The 24,524-nt window shown below is 42.1% G+C and overlaps 1 protein-coding gene and 1 long non-coding RNA gene across 2 annotated transcripts in view; one reads left to right on the top strand and one right to left on the bottom strand.

Annotated features, from left to right (window-relative positions):
* LOC143897023 (uncharacterized) overlaps positions 1–2,686 on the top strand; it is a 48,856-nt gene extending 46,170 nt beyond the window's left edge. Inside the window, exon 2 of the mRNA XM_077405311.1 lies at positions 1,252–2,686. Within this exon, the coding sequence (XP_077261437.1) occupies positions 1,252–1,619 (368 nt within the window). The 3' untranslated portion in view covers positions 1,620–2,686. The remainder of the gene's footprint in view (positions 1–1,251) is intronic.
* LOC143897140 (uncharacterized) overlaps positions 1–24,524 on the bottom strand; it is a 164,407-nt gene that overhangs the window by 89,674 nt on the left and 50,209 nt on the right. The window lies entirely within an intron of this gene.

Here is a 24,524-nt window from a genome sequence, read left to right as displayed (position 1 = left end):
AAACTGAGGTCAAAACGCAAGGAAAATGAGTCATATGCTGTTTAGAGATTTACTTCAACTGCTTAAAACTTTAATGCGTAAAAAATGCCTAACTTTGTTACTTATGAAACTGTTCCTAAAACGCCGTTATTTGCTATAACGCAGCTGTGCTTCAATCTCTGACCGTGTTGCTTATTGGCAATCTCGTGAAATTAATTGGTAATTATCTTGTCTCGATTATGTGTGTATACTGTATAACATATGTATATCTAATATTTATTGATGCCTTTTTGTAAATTCATGCAGTATAGAGAAACTCAATGTAAACGTTGAATCAATCTGCTGTAACATATATTTTTCTTATCGTGTCTCTCTATCTCTTGCCTTATTCCCACACGCGAGATTAACTGCGCATAACGCACGTTAAGTAAGTGGTGAAATCGATAAAACACACGGTGCGGCTCTATAAACATTCATTTAATTTCCTAATATTCCTTTCTCCTGTCGTGCGACCGTCGGTTTTTACACCTAACGCGTTTTCACGAAGAATTTTTCCGCCCTGTAGCTTCGCGAACGATTAGACAACGTCAGTGATAAAATCTTAATACACCACTATTCGTATCAGTAGCTATATAATTATCGCATTGCGTTCCCGAGAGACACGGCTCGTCGGGACCGACGAACGGTCTTGTTATCGGCAGAATTTAATTGCCGCTGAATCGACGATTCATTTGCGCAATACCCGCGCCTTCGCTCATTCATTATCCGCGCGCGCGATAACCGGTGCGGTGCGGTGCGGTGCGGTGCGCCGCTACCACGAAAGCAGAATCACTTTCAGATCTTTCCGCGAGAAACCGTAAGGATCAGCGATAAAATTATACTTCGTCATAAAACGACCCTTCAATTACTTTTGTCGATCATCACTCGCTTCTTAGAACATTACTTCTTGTTACATTTTTTGCAGGTTTGAAGTTTGGATTGTATGTGCACGTTTGCAAAAAGTGGAACAAATTATCTTGCATGTGTTTAAAGAATAAGATTTTCGTATTAAAGTTATTTAAAAAATTTAAGAGTAACATTATTTCATGTTCGAACGGCAAAGATATGTTCATTGAAGATATTGAAAATAACTGAGTCACAGACTCTGATTGAAATTGTAAAAAAGAAAACTTTAAATTGGTCCTGTGTATATTTGATGTATTGATTCGCTACGCAATGTGTTGAAATAAGTATATAAACACGACTAACCGTGTCTAATTTCTCATGTTGCAGAGCAAGCCAATCACTTGAACCTGTTCAACAATCGTCAGCAGCCGAAGAAGAAGCGCAAGAGTCGGACCGCGTTCACGAATCAGCAGATCTTCGAGCTGGAGAAAAGATTCTTGTATCAGAAGTACTTGAGCCCAGCCGACAGGGACGAGATCGCCGCTCAGCTGGGTCTGAGCAATGCCCAAGTGATCACGTGGTTCCAAAACAGGAGGGCGAAGCTCAAGAGGGACATGGAGGAGCTTAAGAAGGACGTACAGACTGTGAATCCACTTTTGGTCGCTCAACATCACAAGACTTTCCTAGAGAACGTGCAAGATCTGGGAATCTTGAAGAAACGACCATTGCCAAACTCCATGGACGAGAAATCGTAGAGGTCGACTCGAAATTTCGCCTCTTCGACTTTCTGTGTGCAATCGAGGCTCGACGGGGGAATCGGACAACGGACAATTATTACTCGTGTAATATCGTCAAATATTTTTGGCCGAAAGGAAAGCTCGAAACGTGATACATAATTTCATGTTACGGTGTATTATTCGGAGACAAGCACGTACGAAAATTATTTTAAGCGCCAACGAATGCATTTTATACGATACGGTTTTCTTTTTACGTGCGACCTCTGGTCGCATTTTAATATTCTTTCTTGAAGAAATTGTGAAGAAAGTTTTATGATAAAGGATATCTTCTGAATGTTATCTGTTTAATAATCTATTACCATTCAACGTTCAAACTTCTTTTTTTCTCAAAACTGTAAACTGTTTACGTTATTATTGCATCCAATCTCTCGACAAGAGAATATTCTATTTTCTATTCTATCCATACAATCGTCCAGTTTCTATATACTGAAATATGACTGATGCGGAGGAGGGAAATATCACTTTACAATTTTAAAAAGAAATTTTCGTTGTGCTTGTTAGAACTGAAAAAAGTGGCGTTCTTATGTCGTAATTTTCGGCTTTAAGTGGAAAGCGTATCATAGTCCGCTGCAATTTTACGCGCAGAGCGCGGTGTATTATAATGTATTTATTATAAAATGGAGAAAGTGTGAGAGGAATTGGCCGTGAGGAGGGTCCCGGTTAAAACGGTCGATAATAAATTATTAAATGAATATTATTCCGTAAATTATAAATAACCACGCGTTGTGGCGCCATTGTGTACATATATTGTATATAGGTATACATCGTTCCCTTGATAATGTTACGTATAGGCATGATAGAGACCGTTATACATGATTAGAGTTAAAAGAAATCATAAGAGCATAGATGGGACACTGCAATATACCTGATTATGAGTTTAATTAGTGAATTTTAGGAGCGAGTAAAATGTATATCTGCATACGGCGATTCGTAAAGTGATAGTGAGGTGCGTGAGAATAAAAACTAGGAGCGCGCGTGTAAACCGACTTAGTACAGTGTATAGCGAAGCTAAATAAATGGAAACATTATCGAAACTGTTTCTACATCTACTTTTTCAACTTCTTCAAAACCATAATCTTTCCTTTCAATTCTCCTACAATATACCCTATAAACATGGCACAGGCAAAACTTTGCGAAATGCAATTATCTTCATTTTTTTCAAGTAAAAAGTTCATATTCATATTATTAAAATGTGATCTTTTTCCATCAAAAAAGATATAAGATAACAAAAAATCGCATAAAGATCGTGTCATTCTTTCTCAAATTGTTTTAACGAGGATAGATTTATATTTTATTGCGGTTTGGCATAATACTATGCGTAAAAAAGGCTCGACGTGCGTCGGCGTGCAAGGAGCCACAGAGATGCAGTACACAAAGATGAAAAGGAATTATTCTCCAAAAATAGCGTGTACCGCGTTGCGGACCTTCCGAGAACCTTTTTGAAGCCATTCGCGAGGTTTACCCAGAGACGTAATTTATTAAGATGAAGTCATTTCGCGGGCCTTTTCCTCGTTGTATCCGTCGGTACGGAGTCTGGCACTCGTCATAACCGAACGCTTTTGCTACCGATAGATTAGAACTCGAGTCTGCGAACCGGGAAATACTGAAGATATGTTGCAATATATATGACTGCACCCAGAACGGTATACGTTTTTATCTTCTCATATAAAATAAATTCGAGATTATAAATATACAATGTTTAAAAAAACGCGTTTGCCTATAGGAATTTAGGTAAAATGTCTACCTTTCTTTATATAATAATTTGATAAATAGTCATTGCTATATTACATCATCAATTTAAGAAGCTAACAAAAAACTTGTTAAAATAAAATCTATTTTAGATTGTCCGGAAAAAAACAAAGTTATTTAATCATTTCTCAAGTTAGTTTTTCTAAATTTTTCTAATTATGAAGAAGAGACAATGGAGGGCAGGAAAAATTTTACAACACAAAAATGAAGCACTAGCGTCAACGAAAACACTCCAATGTTCTAGAAACGTTAATATTACAAGCTATACACATACTTGCAAAAGCCGCCGGGCCCTTATTAGAAATGTTGAGAGAGCACTCAAGTATACACATACACCCGAGAGGAGGCATATAATCAGCATATACTTAACGCGCGTAACACACGTATTTACATCCGTTATAAACATTCTAGATTCGACTCGATTAATCTATTGCGATGGCAGTAGCACGCGTTTTATATCAAAGATAATGACGACAAGTTAATGATAGACTCATTAACGAGGCCTCATATCAAACGATTCCGTTTAGCATCAGATATTCAAGTAACAGGAAGCAGGTTGGTAATGTCGAGCTATCTGCTCGTATATCATGTATTGCGAGGCTCATCGCTGATATGCGATTAGCTGCGCTCTATTTACGGCACTTATATACTTTATATGAAAAATATCTCCAAGCTTCTCCGCGTTTTCATATAAATTCTTATCTGCGAAAATTCTCAAATATCCGGCACTTTAAGAAATCGACTGTTTATTGCGCTCGTTATGGGTCGGCCTGATCGATACATGCGATCATTGGAAAGCGAAGGATTCGATAATTCCAAGGTTCACAGGTATAAAAAAGTGAAACATTTAAAGAACAAAAATATTAAAAGTTACCGCTCCGAAGGATGTTTAAGCGCGTAAAACGCATGTGGAAATATTTCCATTTTATAGCGTAACGTTTCAAGACACACAGGTCGAAACAAAGTAACGCGACTTTCGTACGCACTTGAACAAATGCGAGGACGTTCGTAGCCATCGCTGATATCGACGGGCCCTTATATGAAGCAGTAAGCAAGGTAGCCCATACCGCCCTGTAATTCAAACGCCGCAACATCCAAATAAAGAATTCATAATGGCGATGATGACCACCGCCAATTTTCTCGATATATCAGATACACCAATAATTCAGGCGATCTCCGATCGGAATATGAGCGTGCGATATCATTCATTGTCTCTCTCTTTCTCTCCTCGCCCCGCGTGCCCTTCGGTGTGCATTAAACGGGTATCTGTGAAATCGCGCAAGTAACGCGCGACATTAACGAATATATCGTTTAATCGCAACAATTTAGCCGAACTCTCCATACACTTATATCCTTATATGTCAGCTTTAAGGCAAGTGTTTTATTATCGCGATCGCGATACGGATATATAATACGTGAGTCATATACGGCATTACTACTCCCATCATATTGGCAATTAATTTACGATTCGCTTAATGTCGCGAGACCCTCCCCCCACCCGACTCTTAATTATTTTCGATATATTGCTCCGTAATTAAATGGCATTACGAAACGGTGCTCGTTAATGCGATTCTCGGGGACCGAGTTTATTCAACGTACAGATTGAACTGCGAAATGAATGTTATTACACATCAGATTATCGAAATATTAATTTCGTGGTAATTATCGGCGGCAGGCAAACTGCATGCCCTCGTTTACTCGGCGAGCTCTTGAACGAAGCCTCCAATCGATTCGATTAAAAACTTGTCTCTTCATTTCGTTTAATTGAATTTCGCGAGTTTACTCCCCAGCAATTCTGCGCATAACATTGAGAAAGTAACGACAAGTAATGACAAGTAACAATTATGAAAACATTAATTCGCATTTTAAAATTTTTCAGAAAGACGTATATAGATATTTTAACATCAACAATGTTTTGTACATCATTATTATTATGTGTGCCAGAAATAAAAAAAGACATAAATCAATTCGTGTAAAAATCGTAAAGCCGCATCATTCCGGTCGCCAAGACATCATTCCGAAGCGAAGCGATCCATCCAGCCATTTAAAGCTAACGACTTGTTCAGGTATCTAAAGTGACAAGAACGACAGCCCATTGATGATAAATGAGATCGTAGGATATTAGAATTTTCTACGGTAACACAGCTGCATTATAAATGTATAAACTTCTCGCGAGTCAAGATTCACTATAAAATACCCAGGTCGAACACGGTCTATAACCCGCCTCACGCTACGCTAATTTGTCTCTATATGCGAAACGCTATCATGCAATCGTCGCACGTGTCGACGAACCGTGCTACCGATCGCCGGGCAAGATCGTGCGCGAGCGCGTGCGGGAACATTATCCGGCGTTGTTTTGCATAAGCCCGCCAGAAGATACCTCGCGGAGCTCATTTTCCCGGCATTGACACGCCCACGTAATTCGGACTCATTTACTCGTTGACTCGCTTAACCCGCCAGCCAGTCATGCGTCAGTCAAGCCGGCGCGCGGAGCGCCGCAGATCCATAATTTCGATTCGAACCGTTTCAGCACGCGAGAAACGAGTCTCCCCGCTCCGCGCGGATGTAATTAGACGTGGATCTAGGCTCCGGCCCATCAGCGGGCCTCGTTAATGCGATATCTCGGCCTCGCTGAGTCTTCCCCCTTGCTACGACGAGCCGCCGATCCTAGCACGCCGTTCCTCTCGCCCTCCCAAGCTTCTATTTCGCGCGCTCGTTGTTCCCCTCTTTTTTTTTTCGATACCTCATAGACTGACTTCTTTCACGTGGCTGATTTCTACCTGCGCGGTCTTTCATCTCGTCTTCGCCAACGAGGTCCATTTACACGGCGGGAGGACTTCTTTCGGGAGGACTAGCTACGCTATACGGGTTCACAGCTAACGAGAGCTCGTAGCCCCGACGATGGAAGATTGATATGTGGGAGTGTTTAGGCGAGAGTGGGTGGGGGATCGAGACGATATATTATTCGCACGGTTGGAATCTTGCAAAACGTTGCCTTGCCATAGTTAGATAACGGATGATGAGTGAATATACCGGATTTTTATGATTTATGATTTTAACAGTAATGAGTGTATAACGCGCGTGATAATTTATATGCTACAAATATGTATTTTATATGTTTTGACAATAGAGCATCAATGCGGTTCTTTTGGAAATTTTATAATTTACTATAGGATATTATAATGTTCGCACGTTTCATAGGAGAAAATATAATTTATGTTCTTCGACGTTGCTGTGTAATTTCTCGCCTTATTCGATTCCGTCTAAGTGTGTCACGATTTCCCACAAAAATCGAATCAATCGCGGCGCACCTCGCCGTACTAATTAATAAGTCGCGCGAGAACAGACAGAGTCTGAGAAAACGCTAAGTGATTAGCCCCTTCACACGCGTTATCGGATAAAACCCGGGTCTGGGAAAGCCGCGCCGGTTCGCGAGAGAGCCGCGCGTTCCACAAAGATGGAAGTAATGGAAGCGCATATAGGCGTGCGAGCTGTTGTTCGTCGTCGGCATCGTTGGCGCGAATGGGACAGCTGATGGGCCGGTGTCCCCGAGGGCGATCGGCCGAGACCAATCAGCGTTCGTTCGTCCGTCCGCACCCTAATGACACCTGCAGGCTAAAAAGCCATGATATTCAACAGCCGGACGCTAACGAACACTGCCGCGTATATACCGCCGCGCGATGGAAACGCAAAGACGGAGATCCGACTGCAATACCTACCGTACGGCGTACATACAAAATGCAAATTTACTTTAAAGTTTTTTTTATTTCTCATATAAATGTGGCTCTCTAGTTTCTTGAAATTTTTGTATGTATTTTCTCTCACGTATTGATTATTTTTATATATAAAGTATACTAATCGTATCGCTTCTGTTTTAAATTTTTCTAATAATCAGCGAAAAAGAAACTCGGAGCGAGAGATAATTATAATTTAACATATAATTTGAAAAATTTTAAACGTGACGCAGAAAACTGCCACTGCGGAATATCGTGGCGAACGGCATGGCGCACAACCTGCTAACAAGAGGATGGTGCACGAGCGTTCACGGAGCGGTAATCTAATAACAGCTGATTCCCCGCAAAAAGGCCCTCCGTGTGCGTTAATTCCACCTTGTTTCGCGGATCACTCGAGGTGGACGGCGTTGCTCGCGAGGTGCTATGCGTGCGTATAGAATGATCACGAATTACGATGACGTCAGGTTGACGGAACGGAACGGGTACCGGATAGGTTAATGGTAAGGAGGCTCCGGGACCGAGAGGTAGGGTCTGCCAGCGGCTCGGCTCCTGATTACAGACCACCGGATACTCTACACTCTCGCTCTCACTTCGGTTATTGTACCGAGCGGTGCCGAGACACCACTATAGATCACCGGCCGTCCGGCAGTTTGTCCGATCGGCGCGGCACAAGCGCGGCGACGGCGGCGGCGGTGCGGTGGCGGCGGTCGAGAGAGGAGGTGTTGTAACTCGTAAGCGTGGAGGTGGTCCCCGGCATTCCAGTTTCACGAGAAATTTATCGGTGGCGTTCTCCGCGCCCCCCGCTAATGCGATGCCGCGCTCGAGGATGCTCTGTCGCGTTCCTGAGGCTCGGTACATCATCGGATCTCTCGGGATCAGTTTCGAAACGACTGCTCTAGGATTCCCAAGATTCTTCGGGGAATGTACCCGCGTGTTTGGATCTATGGATCCTAAAATCTTACGGGAGATTCCTCGAACCGCTTCTTTGAATTTCGCGATTCGCCAAGACAAAACAACGTCCTCAGGTCCTCGGGTAAATTTATAGGACAGAATTTTCGAATTTTTGAATTTCATTATTTGCGTGAGGAAATGAATGGTTAAATTATAGCGTCGCTCCCGATTCTTCACTCGGTAACGATGTGTTATTGTTCAAATAATTTTATATGAGCTCCTTCGGGCCATTGTCGATATAGGCTCACGTCAGAATGCGCAATATTTTGAATACGATCGTTATGCGGCCTGCCCTCCAGTTAAGGGAGATTTAGATTTAGGCATAGGCCGGGCCGAGGTAACGTTCGCTAGAAGCGCTGCGCTGGCGTGTGTATGTCGGCTCAGGCAGATTAGAGGTTGCGAGATAATTAAGTAGCGCCTTCGAATAACACTCAGCCATACGCGCAACACGCCGATGATGCCCGATATTCGTGGCACGAATTTCCCTTCGAGAAATTTTGCTCCTCTTTTGCAAATCTGTTCGATAGTGACATCTTCTTCGAAGAAGAATGGAAAAGATTGAAGATCGCGAGACGTAATCATGTTTAATATTTCAACGATCGTTATGTTCCACAATGTGCAGATCAAGCGTATAAAATTAATCAATTAACGTTTTTCTTAAGAAATGGTATACATTTTTTTGCTTTTAATCCGACGAATAAAACACTATACTAAGCGTTTCAGATATGTATATCTCAACCACAGATTTTTTGATAAATATGAAATCGTTTTCTCTACATTTGAAGTTTAATGGATAAGCATAATTTTGTTGTAATTTCTTTAACTTTCCAAATTATCTTCCACAATAATAAAAGTTCATATTAATATTTCGAAAATATATAACAGAAAATAACCCTTAATTTTAGATTGAGTGATAGAAAATGATTTGCGTTATATATGATACATTATTCATCTATATTCTATTTATACATTATCTTTTCTGAAGTTTTTTTCAATTGTCATTTTTTAAATCAAAATTTGTTACAGAATCAATGATTGATAATCTATCAGATATGGGATATCCTACGTAATTTTTTCGTAACTTTTCAAAACAGTTTTTTTTTCTTAAAAATTAAAAGATTTAAATAAATAAATTACTTGACAAATTGGCAATCCTCGGCTTTATTACGCTGCCGATACCCAGAAGATGCATTCGATGCATGCGGCGCTCACGGCAGAGACAAAAGGCATCCATCGCGTCTCGAAGGATTCCACGGATCCCGAGAAAAGGACCACAGCACGGAGCTTCGGATTATTAGTGAGCGGGTAGTCGTAGAAGGTGTGATTCTGACGTGTCGGACGCCTCTTCTCCGCAGGTGAGAGATCACGAGACGAGAGAAGGAAGAGAGAGAGGGCCGACCCGCGTGGAAGCGTGATGGCAAGGCGGAGCGAGACGACGATACCGGCCGGCGAACGAGCGGGAACGAGACGACACCGGGCCCGCTCGGAGGGGGATGGCAGGGGGTAAAGGACCGTCCCGGGGTGGGAGAAGATCAAACGAGCCGACGAGCCACGGGGTGGTCCCTACCCGCGCTCCTTCGCGTTTCTTCCTTCTCCTCAGCCGCGCTGCCTACCAAGAGTGCCTCGCTCTTCTTGGCTTCTCTCTTTTTCTCCCTCCTCTCGGCATCGTCGCTCTCTCGCCCGCCGTCTTTCTCGCGCTTATATTATTCATATTTCCACGCTCATGTTCTTCGACTATGTGGTTCGACGATCTACGTTCTCGCCGATCTTCTCTCTGCGCCTGTTACCATACAGCCGAGCCCGCAACAGGCCGCGATGCCTCGCGAAATTGTTCGACGGAAAGTTACATCGCCGACCGGCCGACTTGCTGTTTCGGAATGGGCTATGGGGATCTCGCAAATTTTTTGCCGCGCGCTCTCATAATCTTCCAATCGGCAGGTTATACATGGAAATCTTGAACTTTATGTAAATCATTAAATGTTCCAATTTATGCTTCGATTTATATTCTTTTATATGCTTTTATTCTTAAGTTTTGAGATAGGAAAGCCTTCTATTTTACTATCATTCGGAATGTATAAAAATTGCGGAAATTTCAATGACACGTAAATATTTATTTTCGGACTCCGACAGCCTTGTGCTCCGTGAAGAATTGCTTGTATCATAGCTCAATCAGTAAAAAAAACGACACTGCGTCCGACTTGAAAATTCAGAAGCTCGATTGAATACGCACGTGTCCGAATCCCCGACGCGGCCCAAACTCGGCACGAAACGATGCGCGTTCGATCGTCGCGCGATCGTCGCATTAATAAATTCGCAGCAAATCACTCGGCGAAGCGCGGAGCGGCGAGCGCGGGGAGGGAGGGCGACGATTTTAGTTGCAAATCGCAAAGCGCCGCGAGACCCGACAAAGGCCCCATCAAAAGGACCGCTTTCCTCCCCCTCCGTGTACCTCGTTCCACATCCTTTTTCCACCTCCTTCCCGCCTCCACGCTTCTCTTTCTCTCCGTGCGCCCACTCTCTTCGTTTCCTTCTTCGCTTCGTGTTCCTCTCCTTCACGTTCGTCGCTCGGTCTTTCTCTCGTCCCGCTTTGCCATCGGGTTCTGGTACTCTCTCTTTCTCTCTCTCTCTCTCTCCCTCTCTCTCTCTCTCTCTCTCTCTCTCTCCTCTCTTTCTTTCTCTCTCCCTGAGTATCTCTCATTTCTCCACACCCTCGCCATTATCATACAAACATTAATGACGAGCCGGAAAAGTACTGCGGTCAGAAGACCGCAATATTATCCTCGCTAATCGTACGCCGGCTCTGCTTCTTTGGTTCTGCGCGATAAAAGATAGAAGAGATGTTCATTGTGCGTGTACGCCGAGACAGGTTGTCTAGGCGCGCTAAATAGAGGAAAAAGCAGTAAGAAAGACGTTTTACTTACATTGTGCAAACCCGTAAAACTTTTTTGAAAGAGACATTGTATTATCCTTAATTGTCAAAGTACTTGATAAAGCGAAATGCAGAGAAGACAGCAAGAAAACATATCCTTATATGTCTCTGGCACAATATATGTGTGTGTATATAATATGACAAATACAAAAAAATCTCGGTAAAAGAGGCAATATAAAAAAATAAAAAGGTAAGTATCGGTTTTATATCATATAAATTAATCGATTTATATTATTATCGCAAAAGAAATACGAAGACGACTTCAAAAGTATCATGGATAATATCCCTGTATTCGTTGCATCGCTTGGCAAAATGACAAAGGGATGTTAACGTCTTGTAATAGCGGTTAACGCGTCGAACGTGTCTCATGCAAATGAGAACGTCAATTAAACGTGTCGGCTGCCGTCTTAATACGTCACCGCATCCCTCATATTAAGATGACTTCTCCATTTGGAAGCATATTCTGCGGAGAGATGTTCCCATCAGCGTCAAAAGGCGTTGTGTCTGGCGCGAATATTGACCACTTCACGGAACGTTTCCAGACAATGCCATCCGCCATCTGGACCGCCATCACGAACAATCGCGCGTCAAACCGGTGGACGGTGGTGGCGAAAGTATACGATTCCGAAACTGCCACTGTAGCACGTATGGCGTTGCATTTTGTTAATAAGATCAACAAGAGTGCCCTGCTTATGTCCGCGAGAATTAACATAATCTAACACAGCAGAATACTCATACAAGTCACTTTAACACCAAAATTTTCGATAATATTCGATTTTAAAATGCATTATCACGAGAAAGCTTTCAGTTACGATAAATATAGAAACAAACGTACAACTCTCGCGGTACAATTTCACCCCCATTTTGCAGTAGCGGTTTGACTCTATTGCAATTCGACTTGAGGTAACGCAAACTCCTTTTTTTTCAATCGGTCATCGTCAGCCGGCTGAAAGCGCTCGCGCTCGCGCACGGTGCGCGTAGGTGGTGTCGGACAAGTGCAAAACGAAGAACTGAATTCGGCGCATCCGATGCGTAAATACGCTCGCGCGAGTCGAACCGGTGGGTGGGACAGGCGCGTTTCCTGCGCCGCTCTTCACGGCCGATCAGAAGATGCTGGCTCGATCGAGGGCCCCATTGTCTCATGGCCCGATAGATATATGAGCTGTAATCCGCTCGCCTCCCCCCATTCAGTGCCCCGATCCCTCACCCTCTCGCGCGCTCTGTCTCACCTATCCCGGATCGTCCCGGGTCAGATCCACTCCATCGCGCTCGTGGGTCCCATAGTCCCAAGAAAGGACCACCCACCCAACCTATACTTAGCGAGGTGTCGGCAAATTGAGCTATAGATGCCGAGGGTAATGCAACGAGGAGGAAGCGAGGGAAACTGCAGGGGTGGCATCGTCAATACGATTCAGGCTATTAAAGACCTTGAGGGCGAGAACGCCCGTGCTTGCTTGGCCACCACTAATTTCTTACGCCATCTGGTCCATTCTTCTACCGCAAATCTCGCGCTCTCTTTCTCTTTTCCTCTCTCTCTCTCTCTCTCTCTCTCTCTCTCTCTCTCTCTCTCTCTGTCTGTCTTTTGCCCCTTTCCGTTGGTTCTATCTACGGGAATGGGAAAAGGGAGGATTCGAGGCGTACTTGCTGTCGTCGTCGGATGGGAAACGGACGCACTGTTTGGGTGGTCTCGTGCCGTGTAAGATAAGAAGTATAATCACGCTGTTACGATTACCAACACCTTGCTGTCAATAAACAAACTTTTATGGGAGTTATTGCAAATATGAAACCAGAATATCATAACGACGGAAGATATTTCGACGGATACACACACGCGGCAAAAGTAACTAATTCACAACGCAGTAAAATACAGCGGCAGGTAAATCTCTGCTTGAAAAGTTCAATGGAACGACTAACCAACTTCCTGTTCTACAAACGTTAACTATAATTTTACATATCTTTAATATCTCGTAAAAAATATATCCTTTTTTAAAACCGCGGTAGATACACGGCTGTATATACTATGTGCGTCTATCCGAACACGCCAGTGGAATCGCCGGAGTTTTCCACGTAGATGCACTTCTCGTTAAGCATGCGAAGTGCACGCTACTCGGGTGCAAAAGCAGGTTACCACAGCGCGGAGGGTCAAATAGCCGCGAACTTCGTCACGAGAGAAGATCGTTCGTGACAGCTCGGCTTGGGTATTTGAAACGACGATGAAACCCGGGCTTTGCCACTCTCGTTGGTCTGCGCGTTGGCCGAGGTTGCGTTTTAGCACGCGAGCTTTAGCAACTTTACGACCGACACTATGCACACCCTACCTCCTTCTCGCAACTCTCCCTCCTTTCCTCCTCCCCCCTGCGCCCTCACCCCACACACAACAGCCTCTCTCTCATTCCCGCGTGGATACGAAAACATGTGGGTGTTTGTAAGCATCGGGCCTGCTATGGTGCGCCGTACCAAGCACCGTGTCGTAGATAGGCATACGTGCATGGTTGGAACAACAATAAACGCAAAGTGCCGTGATTCATTCTCGAAATTGATTTTTGATCCTTTGGTTAGTAAAGCACGTCTGGAAGCGCAGGATTGTGATCTTCAATTTTTGACATTGATTTCAAGAAATTGAACACAATCGCCGCCAATTCTTCTACTCGTCATTGTTCATTGTTTGAAAATGATGTAAAACACGTTCAACTATAGTAAAAATTTCTATGGGAAAATTATGCTCTTTACTATATCTGAATATTTCAATCTCAAATTTTTATAAACCTCACATTACAGTCTATTCTTGGATTATGAGAGAGAAATATATTATTTCTTCATATATTGTTGTTGCACAAGAATTTGCAGTAAGGCATTCCAATTTAGAAGATGGAATAAATCCAAAGATGGAGTAAATCAAGTAAATTATTACACATTACACCGGTATGAGTAGGGCACGATTCCTGAACGACGAATATTTTATCGGCGCGTATGATCGATTCGCACAACATAAAAACTTGGACAAGATAATTAGTCGTTTAGTCACGGGTAACGATTCGTATCAAAACGCGCATGATGCCGGCCTTCGATCCTTTCGATGCCTTCGCATTACCATCGTATTAATAGGCATTTACGTGTCTAATAAGCGTTAACAAGTTACTCAGATCATGGACGATAAGTTAGATTCATTACGCAAGTAATAATGTTTCTTGCTATTACAATTTTCATATTTAACGCGATACTTAACTAAAAATTATCATATGAATTAACAACTAGACACAATTAAAATTTGATGTAAAAACAAAATTATTTACGCAAGCTTTAAATAAGTGAGAGAGAAAGAGATTTACATAAAATAAAAATTTATGAACAATCATCTATTTTTTACATTAAATCTTGAGTCTCGACAAATTACGTCAAACTCATTGCTAGACTAACGAATCGATGTCGCTTACCGCGAGTTTCATCCGCTTCCGTACGCACAGCCGTCAGTGTCGGTCCGATCGTTAATTAATTTAAGCGCTTAATCCCCTGCCCCCAATCCCCCGCACCTTTTCCACGGCGTATTCCGCCCGCCTATGATCATAATTCTCGATTTTAATCGATCTCCGAGCGCGCAAGAGCGCAATAATATTTTCGGTGCCGCGCCACGCCACGCCGCGCCACGCCGCGCCGCGCGGTGCGTGCGGCCCTGTGTGACTCGTGTAATTGGCTCCCAACTGGACTTCAAAGGGCGCCGCTCTCCTTCATCCGCGCCGCCACGGGCGCGAGAGAGCCGGCGGCTCGCTCGCCGGCCGACGGCTGGGAGCGAGAGGGAACTATATGAAAATTATACGCGCCATGCGCGTCGCTCAGGCGCGAGCGAGAGGGTCGTCGAGGGTGAGTAAAACCGAGCAACGCGAGGGAAGAGGACGAGGCGAGTCTTGCATGAGTTTGTAAAGGAGAAGGAAAGGGATAACAGGGGGAATTGGAGAACGAGAGAGAGAGAGAGAAAGGAAGACTGAGTGATAGAAGGTGTGGCAAGGAAGGGAAGGGAAGTGTGCGACAAGGACGACCGGTGGTCATTGCGCTGAGGAGTGCGAGCAGGACGGGGTTAAAACGTGTCACGGGGGTGCGACGAGGACGAAGCGAGCGAGGGAACGAACAAGACGGACAAAATCGCTCACCGGTGTTTCGACATGGGCCAGATAATGTTCGATATGGGGAGACCCTTGTCTCGTTTGGTTAATCGCTCGATATACGTATGTACGTGCGTTTTTTCGCCGCTTCGACACCCGTCGCCGCGGTACGTCTATGGGGTGACGTTTATGCCGCGGAGGAGTAACGGTGTTTCGCGAATTGTAGAAGGTCGCGATACTATCGAAACGTCGAAATTATTACTTTCTTTGCCGACGTGGTGGATTCGCGAAAATAATTGGAATTCCACAAATAGCCGGCGTGTTAGGGTAGCGATCCTTTCGAGCCGATGTCTTAAGTTCGGAATGCCTAGAATATTTATAGTAGCCCGACCGGGAACCGGGTGATTCATTGTTAAACGAAAAATGTGTAATGTCAAGAATTATCTTTGATTATTGGAGATATTCTAGATATACGATAAAATTAACGATACGCATAAAATATTTGAGACAATCAGGATGCATTTAAAAGATATAGAGTATTCAAACGTGTTTTAGACCCTTTCAAACTTCAAATTTTGTGAGACGCTATTTATAATCTCTCATTGCAATGCATTCTGATCGGATCATCGCATCTCGGTTTCAATCTCGCGCACTTCCGTCTTCGCTGGCGCAAAAATCGGCGTGGCGACTCTCACGGCCCGGCGTCTTCGGTAGTCGGTAACGAGGGGACCTTTTAGATTCTACGGCGAATCGGGGCCCGATCCAAGGAGAGTCTAACACCCGAGGACACGGGTCGTTTAGGCGGCTTCTTTCTTCGATCATTAGTCCGGCCCGCGGTCGACCGAGGGTCGTAAGTCCGCGAGAGGGGCCTCCTCATCTTCCACATTAACTCCGCTCGCCCCCGCGCGCGGTTCCGTCGTCGTCCGTTTTTTGTCTCCGTCCTCTTTTCGCGTCTATCTTATACCCCGGTCCCTCGTTCCTTCGCTTCTCTTGACGGCTTCACGGTACTCGATATGTATTTTGACAGGAGTGCGTCTGGCGGTTCGGTCTTTCTGAGGAAAAGAGGATCGATAAGGAGGCTGCGGCTTGTTGTGGTTGCATTGTCGCCATCAATGATCGTAAATTGTTGAATGCGTGAGTGTCGGCTATAGAGTCTCGGGAACTTTCCATGAAAATTTCTCGCAATCCTAAAATATCTGACAGTATGACTTTTATGCAACACTGTAACATGCACGACGTAATGTACTCCGATATGAATATCGTAATATGTAGCACTTCCAGATGAAAATCGAATGGTCGTATCTTGGCATAAATGAGTGGCTGCAGGCTCTCTTAAAACTTTGAACTCGTCTATGTTCTGTTATTTCGACTATGCGATGATTATTCCGTGCTGAATTTCAAAAGAGCCATTATTTTCCTTCGACACGTAAACTGGAATTGTTCACAGTTGGCGACCGTCACCGTTCTGTTCCACAGAAACGGTCGAGAGTACCGGACGCATGTGCTCCGTAAGTACGTTTCCATGAAGCGCTGCATTTAGGCATCGCGAACGTACCGTAGGTACGCGTATAGAAACAGTAATCCATTAGCGAGCATATTTAATAGCAATTTATTTCAAACATGAGTACCCTGTTGTATTTTTTGTTCGTTTGTGTGTCGCGAGGGCATTTGATCTTCCGCTGGCTGTGTTCTAACGTTTATAAATGCACAAATATATTCTTCGTACAACAATTGCACGACATGAATTAAGCGAAAGTGCTAAAGTGTTCGTTATAGTCTTTTTTTCCGTTTCTTATCGATCGATACTCGGCGTCGCGCGCGCGCGTTTCTCTATCATCTATTTCTAACAAACTCGCGCCTCCTCTCCTCTCTTACGCGTCACCGCGCATTCTCTCCTCCCTTTCTCCGTGCCTTCGTCTCTTTCTCTCTTTGTGAGATGTATAAGGCAGCGGCAATACACACAGAAAATCTCAATCATCTCCGGCCGGTTTCTTTTGTACTTGGCGCTCTAAAGGCGGTCGCTGATTGGTCGAGGGGCGTTCAAAGAACGCCGCCATGACTCGCAAAGCGGCCGGCTTTTGTTTGTGAAACAATGGTGCTCGGTGCTCGCCTCACTTAGCGTGCCAGCCAAATGACAACCTCTTCCGATACTTAATCTATTAGGAAAATTAGCGGGTCACGCGAATGCCCGTCCCGAAGGCGCGAGAAGATCGAGCGATCCTGGAGAGATCGGTACCTCCCTTCCTCCCTCCCTCCTCCCGCGTCCCGACCAGCTTAGATCCTACGTGGATACACGGAGACCCTAATTAAACAATTAGTCGAGGAGTCTCTCTAGCAATTTTCTCACTACACGCCTCGATGACAGGATCGATCGTTTCGCAGCGCTGAACTTGGAAAATCCCCCCGCTTATCCGCGTCAACGATCTTTCTCATTATTCATTATCCGATCGCATCTTCCTGACCCCCCCTCTCCATCCTGAAGAGATATCTTTCTTCGACCTCTTGGATTCGCTACATTTCTATTCTTTTAAGAATAACGTTGAGGTTCTATACAATATAATTAGTCGTATGTCGGATCGCAACCGATGGTCTAATCTAATGAGAAAATTTCTTTTTCGAAAACGTATTTTCCTCATTGGACCATCGGCTACGTTCCAACATTCGACTCCGACATATGACTTATTGTAGAACCGGCCTGAAATGCAATTCTAAATTACGCGATGCAGATTTGTAAGTAAAAAACAAAATTAAATCGTTAACGAGATCTAAAAAATTTCAGTGTATTTCTTTTATTGCAACTTTCGAATCTATATTTGCTCGGATACTATATATAGTAATCAAAAAAGAATATAAAATATAAAAGAATTTAATGCGTGATTAATCGCAATTGAATGATCAATCACAATTGACTCTATAAATAAATATGAACGTAAGAATCTCAATACTTTCGCTTACGTGGTTTAGCATGTTATTCAAACATGAAACAAAACTGCTACCTATTGAATAATAAATAGTTATTATACGATGTATTACAATTTCGATCTATTATCAGCCGATAAATTCAGTTTTATTTGACATGTGAATCTTGAATTACTAATTCGTTACATTTGTTGTGTTATTTTCTACAGGCAAGGCATTCGTCCCTGGAAAAGTCTTCAAAAGCGGTTATACACGTTTTTGGAAAAAAAAAAAACGGAAAATTGCAGACATGGAAAATGCCAGTAGTTATCGTTAAGGAAAGATGAGCCTATCCGCCGGTGCATTTATACATCAGCTCGAACGATTAATAATCATTTAATTAATCGGTCGTCTCCATTAGTTCATCAAAAAGTTTTTCTCTTTGCGACATAAATATCTAACTACGTAATAACTAAGTCAGATATCCGACTAATAACTCGTGGCGATGCAGTGCGTGAATGCGGTGCGTGGACGAGAGGGAGAAAATAATCTTCGATAATATAAGGTTGTGTTTACTTCACATAGTTTCTAGACGGCAAAGCTGCTTCGAGTGTTAAATAAAATAATAGAAACGATAGTTTCCCTTCCATATATGTGATGTCTACTTCATTAATCGATCCTATAATGATCAGGTCTTGCTCGAAAAAAAAAAAAAAAACAAAGTTTCGATCGTCATTTTAATATAATTATTACTATTGTAATTGTACATTTATTATTATTAATACTACACATCTACATATATAATGAATAATAAAAGTCTACGTCAATACGAAATAAAATTTGAAATACCGATAGCACATTAAATGCAGAAAAATAGAGAATTAAGGAGTAAAGCTAAAACTATGTTTATTGTATAATAGTTATTTACATTGTTGTTACCCGCAAAGAATCTCGATGTTAGTTTCCCACATAGCATCGGTTTAGAGTGGTTTTCTCTCTTGATATTTCTATCTTCTTGCCGTTTGGGAAACGTGTCGGTAACGGACAAGGTAACAGAACTTTAAGAGTTAATTAAATCAAAGACTGCCGACACAGGCTCGTAATAAAAGTAAGAACACGTTCCGAGGTATGCATTATAGGAGGATGCAGCAATAAAATAAAAAGCTTTCAGGAAGGAGGAGATAACCGTCCAGAGTGACCTGAAGGATTTGTGCGGCTGCTTTTGGACCTACAATAAAATTCGGGCTTCCTATGATTGAACACGTTCGCATGCTGAAAACACACGGATGCCATGTGCAACTTGGACGTTATATAACTCGATTTTAAGCGATATATTGCACGCGAATGATATATTCGGGCGACTGAAACTCAATTTCCTTAATTTTCTAAACTGCGGCATTTAGACGATACCTTTTTGATACCAACGCAATAAATATTTTAAAAGAAATGTAACATCGTTATTTTTTTAAGACTTTATCAACTAATTACATTTCAAGCAACTCGTTTTTGACATCCCCTATTTGGAAATAAGTATTCTGCAAAATCTCGAGATCGACATTTCTGAAGGCTCGTTTAAATCCCTTACTGTGTGTGTTCTCAAAATTATTCCACTTACAACTTAATTACGCTATTCAATGGATCGAAACAGACCGCTAGAAGAGACGAAAGGGAATCCTTTCTTTTTCAGGCGACATAATAGAATTTGTCGGTTGATGAAGAACTCCGTTGAGAGAAGCGGAGGATGAGGTAGAATCCAAACGCGGTGCGATCGGCAGGGCAAACAATTGACGTGATCGAATTTTTTCGAAAATCGGTTGACAGTGCGGTCGTGCAACGGATTCAGCCGCGTCATCGGCGGTTCCTTTGGGCGGCTATCCTTTTTTTTTTGCCCCGAACCCTCTCGCTCCGCGGCGTCGATTTTTAAAGAGATTCCAAAGATCGCTAATTGATTAATCATGACCCCCGGGAGTTACCAGGATCCCGCCACGCTCCGCGTCCGCCATACTCTTTATTTCTTCCTCGTCCCCTTCTTTTCGCGGATCGCTCACTCCAACCGACCAATCTCCTCTTTTTCCTGTCCGTAGTTCTTGAAGTGAGGTGAAAGGATTATCCGCGAAAAAGATACGACATTGACGATGACGACACATTTCAACGAATCTCCCCTTGTTAACTCCTTGCGCGTATGCAACCTAAGCTCCGAAAAGTCTTAAAAAATAAATGTGCTTTAATTCCAAAATTGGTGTCGCGTGTTATATGTTTCATAGATTAAATACGTCTCTAAACAAATTAGATATTTCACTTAATTTAATGGCATTTAAAAATCTAATATTATAAATAATTATTCTACCGAGGATTCTTAAATTTGATGCATCTTAGAATAAATACAATTCAACATTTCACACGATGATCTACCTCGAAGGTGCAAGACAATTAGAATGATGTGAAATGTATTGTGTTATTACGCGAAATGTCATTCTATCCGAGGCTTTTAATTCTAGAGCACGATGGTTTTTGAAAAAAAGGTTCTCCGTGGTGGCCTAATTACGACTCGGAGGGATAATTATTTGATTATTCACACTCGCTTGATCGAAAATAATAAAAAGACCTGGTACCTAGGGAACAAACGGGGATTTATGGGCTATTACGATTCGTTCTACTGGTAGAGCTGAATGTGCTGGAAGCTCGGCAGAGAGAAGAAAACCCACGACCATCGTCAGCCATCTGTGGTGGGATATCCCAAACCATGCTGGTATACTTCCGATACTAATCTCTCTTCACATCGGCTGGTAGAGTAGAAAACGCATGCGTGAAGTGGCGTGAACATCAGACAAATATCAATATATGAGAATTCTCCTTTAATATCTCTTGACGATAAAATAATCATGTCAAATATCTCGATTATCAAAGGATACATCTTTACAAGTTTCACACAAGATATGTATGTACACCCTATATGTGTTTTTTAAGTATCCTTTGATGATAAAATATATATCTTCATACAATTATTATATTGATTAATTTTCTTATGTTGATAATCTCCTACATTGATATTAATAAAGTAGCTCTAATACTTAAAGTTAGAAACTATTAGATTAATCAATAACTAATAAATCATTTCGTATACAATTTGAAAGTTGTGTATCTGGTACAGATAATTAATATTATATCTCTAGGAGAAGAAAGACACGTTATCCATTAATATTCGTAAAAGTAATAAAACGTAATTATTACTCGCAAAGATTTGGGATAAGATTACAATATTTGGAGAGCATGTTCAGAAAGTTAAAATAAAGATAAAGAATTCCCAATTCGATTCTTTTAATCATTAACGAGATAGTTTGCTGTTGTTATAAATAGTTACGTCATAAATATTATTTTTTTTTCAAGTTTTCATAAAATGTAATTGTATTTGCAGTAAAGAATTGACTTAATTATCGTTTATAAAATATAAGATTATCTATGCAACAAATGTCGAATAAAGTAAGCTGATACAACTCGTATATAAACATACGTGAGGGTCAATTTGTATATGATAATCTCGACATCGCAATGTATCGCGATGAAACAACCCTTCTGCGAACGATATCTAAGAATGGCCATGCATTTCTGCGGCGAAGAAAATCGCTCTTAGCTTTGATGAGGTGGCTCGACTTCTCTTCGAATTCCCCGTCGACAGGAAACCTCGTTCCTGCCTTCGGCGAAGACGAGCAGGAAATTTCGATCGCGCCGTTTGACGACGCGAAAGTAACCCGCGTGCGAGACACGCGGGGGGAGGAGAGCTCTACTCGCGCGCGAGCATTGGCGCGCGATATGGGCGGCCGCGTAAGAATATAAAAGCAAGAAGACCGGATGACTGCTAACTGTTTGTTAGTCTTGGGTTTTAAAGTCCGCGCGTCTGTCAGTCCAGAGACGTAATATTAGTGCTTAGTGTGTGCTGCCGCCGCCACTCCCGCTCATTCACGTTTCCTCTCTCCTTTCTTCCTCCCTTCTCTCTTCTCTGCTTCTGCATCGCGCGTCCCGCACGATTAGCTTCTTCTCGTCGATTTTTCTTGCAGGCTTCTCAAACTTTGCATGTCATTATTTTCGTCATACGAATGAAACTTATACATATATATGTAGATTATATATACATAATATAAATATACATATAAACATTTATATTTATTACCCATGATTCTAGTGATTCTAGTACTGTGTGCCAATTATAAATTTGAAATAAAAAGATTTTTAATTGCAAAATTGAAGATTTATCTATATTTATTATATATTTTTTCTAATGTTTTTATGATGTTATACAATAAGATTGTAAATTGTAAATATTTCTTAATTTTACATTGTCTAAAATGTTATAAATTATAACAATTAAATACGTTGGATGAAAATTATATTCTGTTTTATTATAAAAAAAGTAACATGCAATTTGGAAGAATAATTACATATTCTCCTCAACTGTAAAAAAGTTTATGTGACAAGAAATTGTTTCAGTGTCAGTATCATTTAGCTCAAAAACGTTTAAATTAAATAGGCATGCAGACTTCGGAGCCTGATAAGTTCAGGTTACATAATAAGCGTTAATAAGCGCTACTTATCGATTTACTTTAGCACCTTTCCTGTAAAAAGATGTCCCAATAACTCGTCTAGGTGGACCGCTATAAATAGTTGAAATTACTTGGAGGACCGAACGGAACGAGGGTGTTTTAGCGACCATTCTGGAAAAATAAACGTTCGCGACCGCGTAGGGAACAGATGACTCTGCCACGCGGATGCCAACTCCTCGTTGGAGTGACAGCCGCCGTGGCCGACGATTGTTTTTCAGTTTACGTTAACGTTTCGTTTTCGTTCCGATACGGTCGTTGAACGAGCCCCGCTGTTGGTTCGCAGTCTTTATTGACTGCCGGTTAAATCGGGCTCGGAAGGAGCCCTCGTACGGAACTATTTGATTTTATGGGACATCTCCAGTCGCTCTCTTCACGCGACAGGCGACGACGAGCTTGTTAAAAGGGTAACCGCGAAGCTCCGTTTGAGACGAACGTCGTGGCCGGTGACTTTTTGCGCAACCGGCCCGACTTGTCGCATGCATGACGACTGCCAGAGTTGACAGACGGATGCTGGCGAGATGTTCGCTGACACAGACTTCGTTTCGTAAACGATCGACACTTCATCCCGTAATTGGTCGACCTATCTCACGACGTGTCTCTCACTGCAATAAAAATTCCACCCGCTCTACATAGATGCTCGTCATCGCGCGATCTCGATATTTCGAACGATTGCTCATGGCGGAAAAAGAAATATCCGAGTGGCAGAAATCGAGCGAAGGAGGAGAAGACGAGAGGCAACAAAGTACAGCAAGGTTGAGTAAAGGATGACGGCGAAGGGCGGACGCCGGTCTTGTTCGGGGGTAACTGAAATAAGGTATAATTTTCCGCGCCAATTAAGGTCTTTAAGAATTGCGACCAATTGAGCGGGAGGGTCAGAGCCTTAGCTTTAGGGGAGAGATGTACCACCATCCCCCTATAATTTATTATTGATTAGATCGGATCGAGAAAAAGAGGTCTCGGTATGTAGACTTAAGATTGGCCTGAGATCGTCTATATATAACGGAGTGTAACAAGCAAATGGCGGATGGCGTTTTTCCAATTTCCGGTCCGGATACTTAAAGCATAATAGTACTTGATACACGATTTGTTCTTTATTTAAAAAAAGTTTGTTGATTGTAGGTAATTATCAAAATTCGCGGAAATTCGTATATATGTCATTCACAATTTATATATATAATTGTCTATTGTTTATACAATAGATTTTTCTTATTTCATACCATAATTAAACAGGAAAATAATGCCAAATAATTTTATATAAAAATAGATGTAAAAGATAACACACACGTCACACACACATAATATATACCTCAGGTAATTAAAAATATATATCTTAAGGTAACAGTCACTTTTTTAAATATTTGTCTAATCGTTAGGAAAAAGTAGAGAAAAGATATTCTTACAATCGTTTTGATCATCACATTATAGCGTTGAAGCATGTCTAGAGTTCTTTATACATTTCTTTTTTCTGTTAATTGATAACTTAATAAAAAAGTCACTCGATGAGAAAAAACCAAATCATTTTTTTGATAAAAAATTTTCCAATTTGTGTAATTGAAATAAACATTTATCAGTATAAGTAACTTTTTGTAAACACATTATAATTTGTTATAACATGTTTTTACAAAAATAAGTAAGATTCTAATTATGCAACTTGTGACAATAGAATTTGCAATTGATGTACACGCGTCTTTCCGACAAGAGTGCGAATGATGCACCACGCCACATCACGCGACCATGAGGTAGGGGGAGAGACGGTGGAGAGAGCGAAAGTATTTTCTCATCGATATCTCGAGCGCGCGAGGTCATCATCGGATCAACTCAGGCGTAGTTCACGTTCCTGTGGTTCACACTTAATTAAACCGCCATAGGAACTCGGGTGCCAGCACGTGGCAGACAATGCTGCGAGT

The sequence above is a fragment of the Temnothorax americanus genome, unplaced genomic scaffold (genome assembly GCF_048541705.1).
Source record: "Temnothorax americanus isolate GAGA-0224 unplaced genomic scaffold, ASM4854170v1 Scaffold2, whole genome shotgun sequence".
Lineage (NCBI taxonomy): Eukaryota > Metazoa > Arthropoda > Insecta > Hymenoptera > Formicidae > Temnothorax > Temnothorax americanus.
This window is presented reverse-complemented; position numbering and strand designations above follow the sequence as displayed.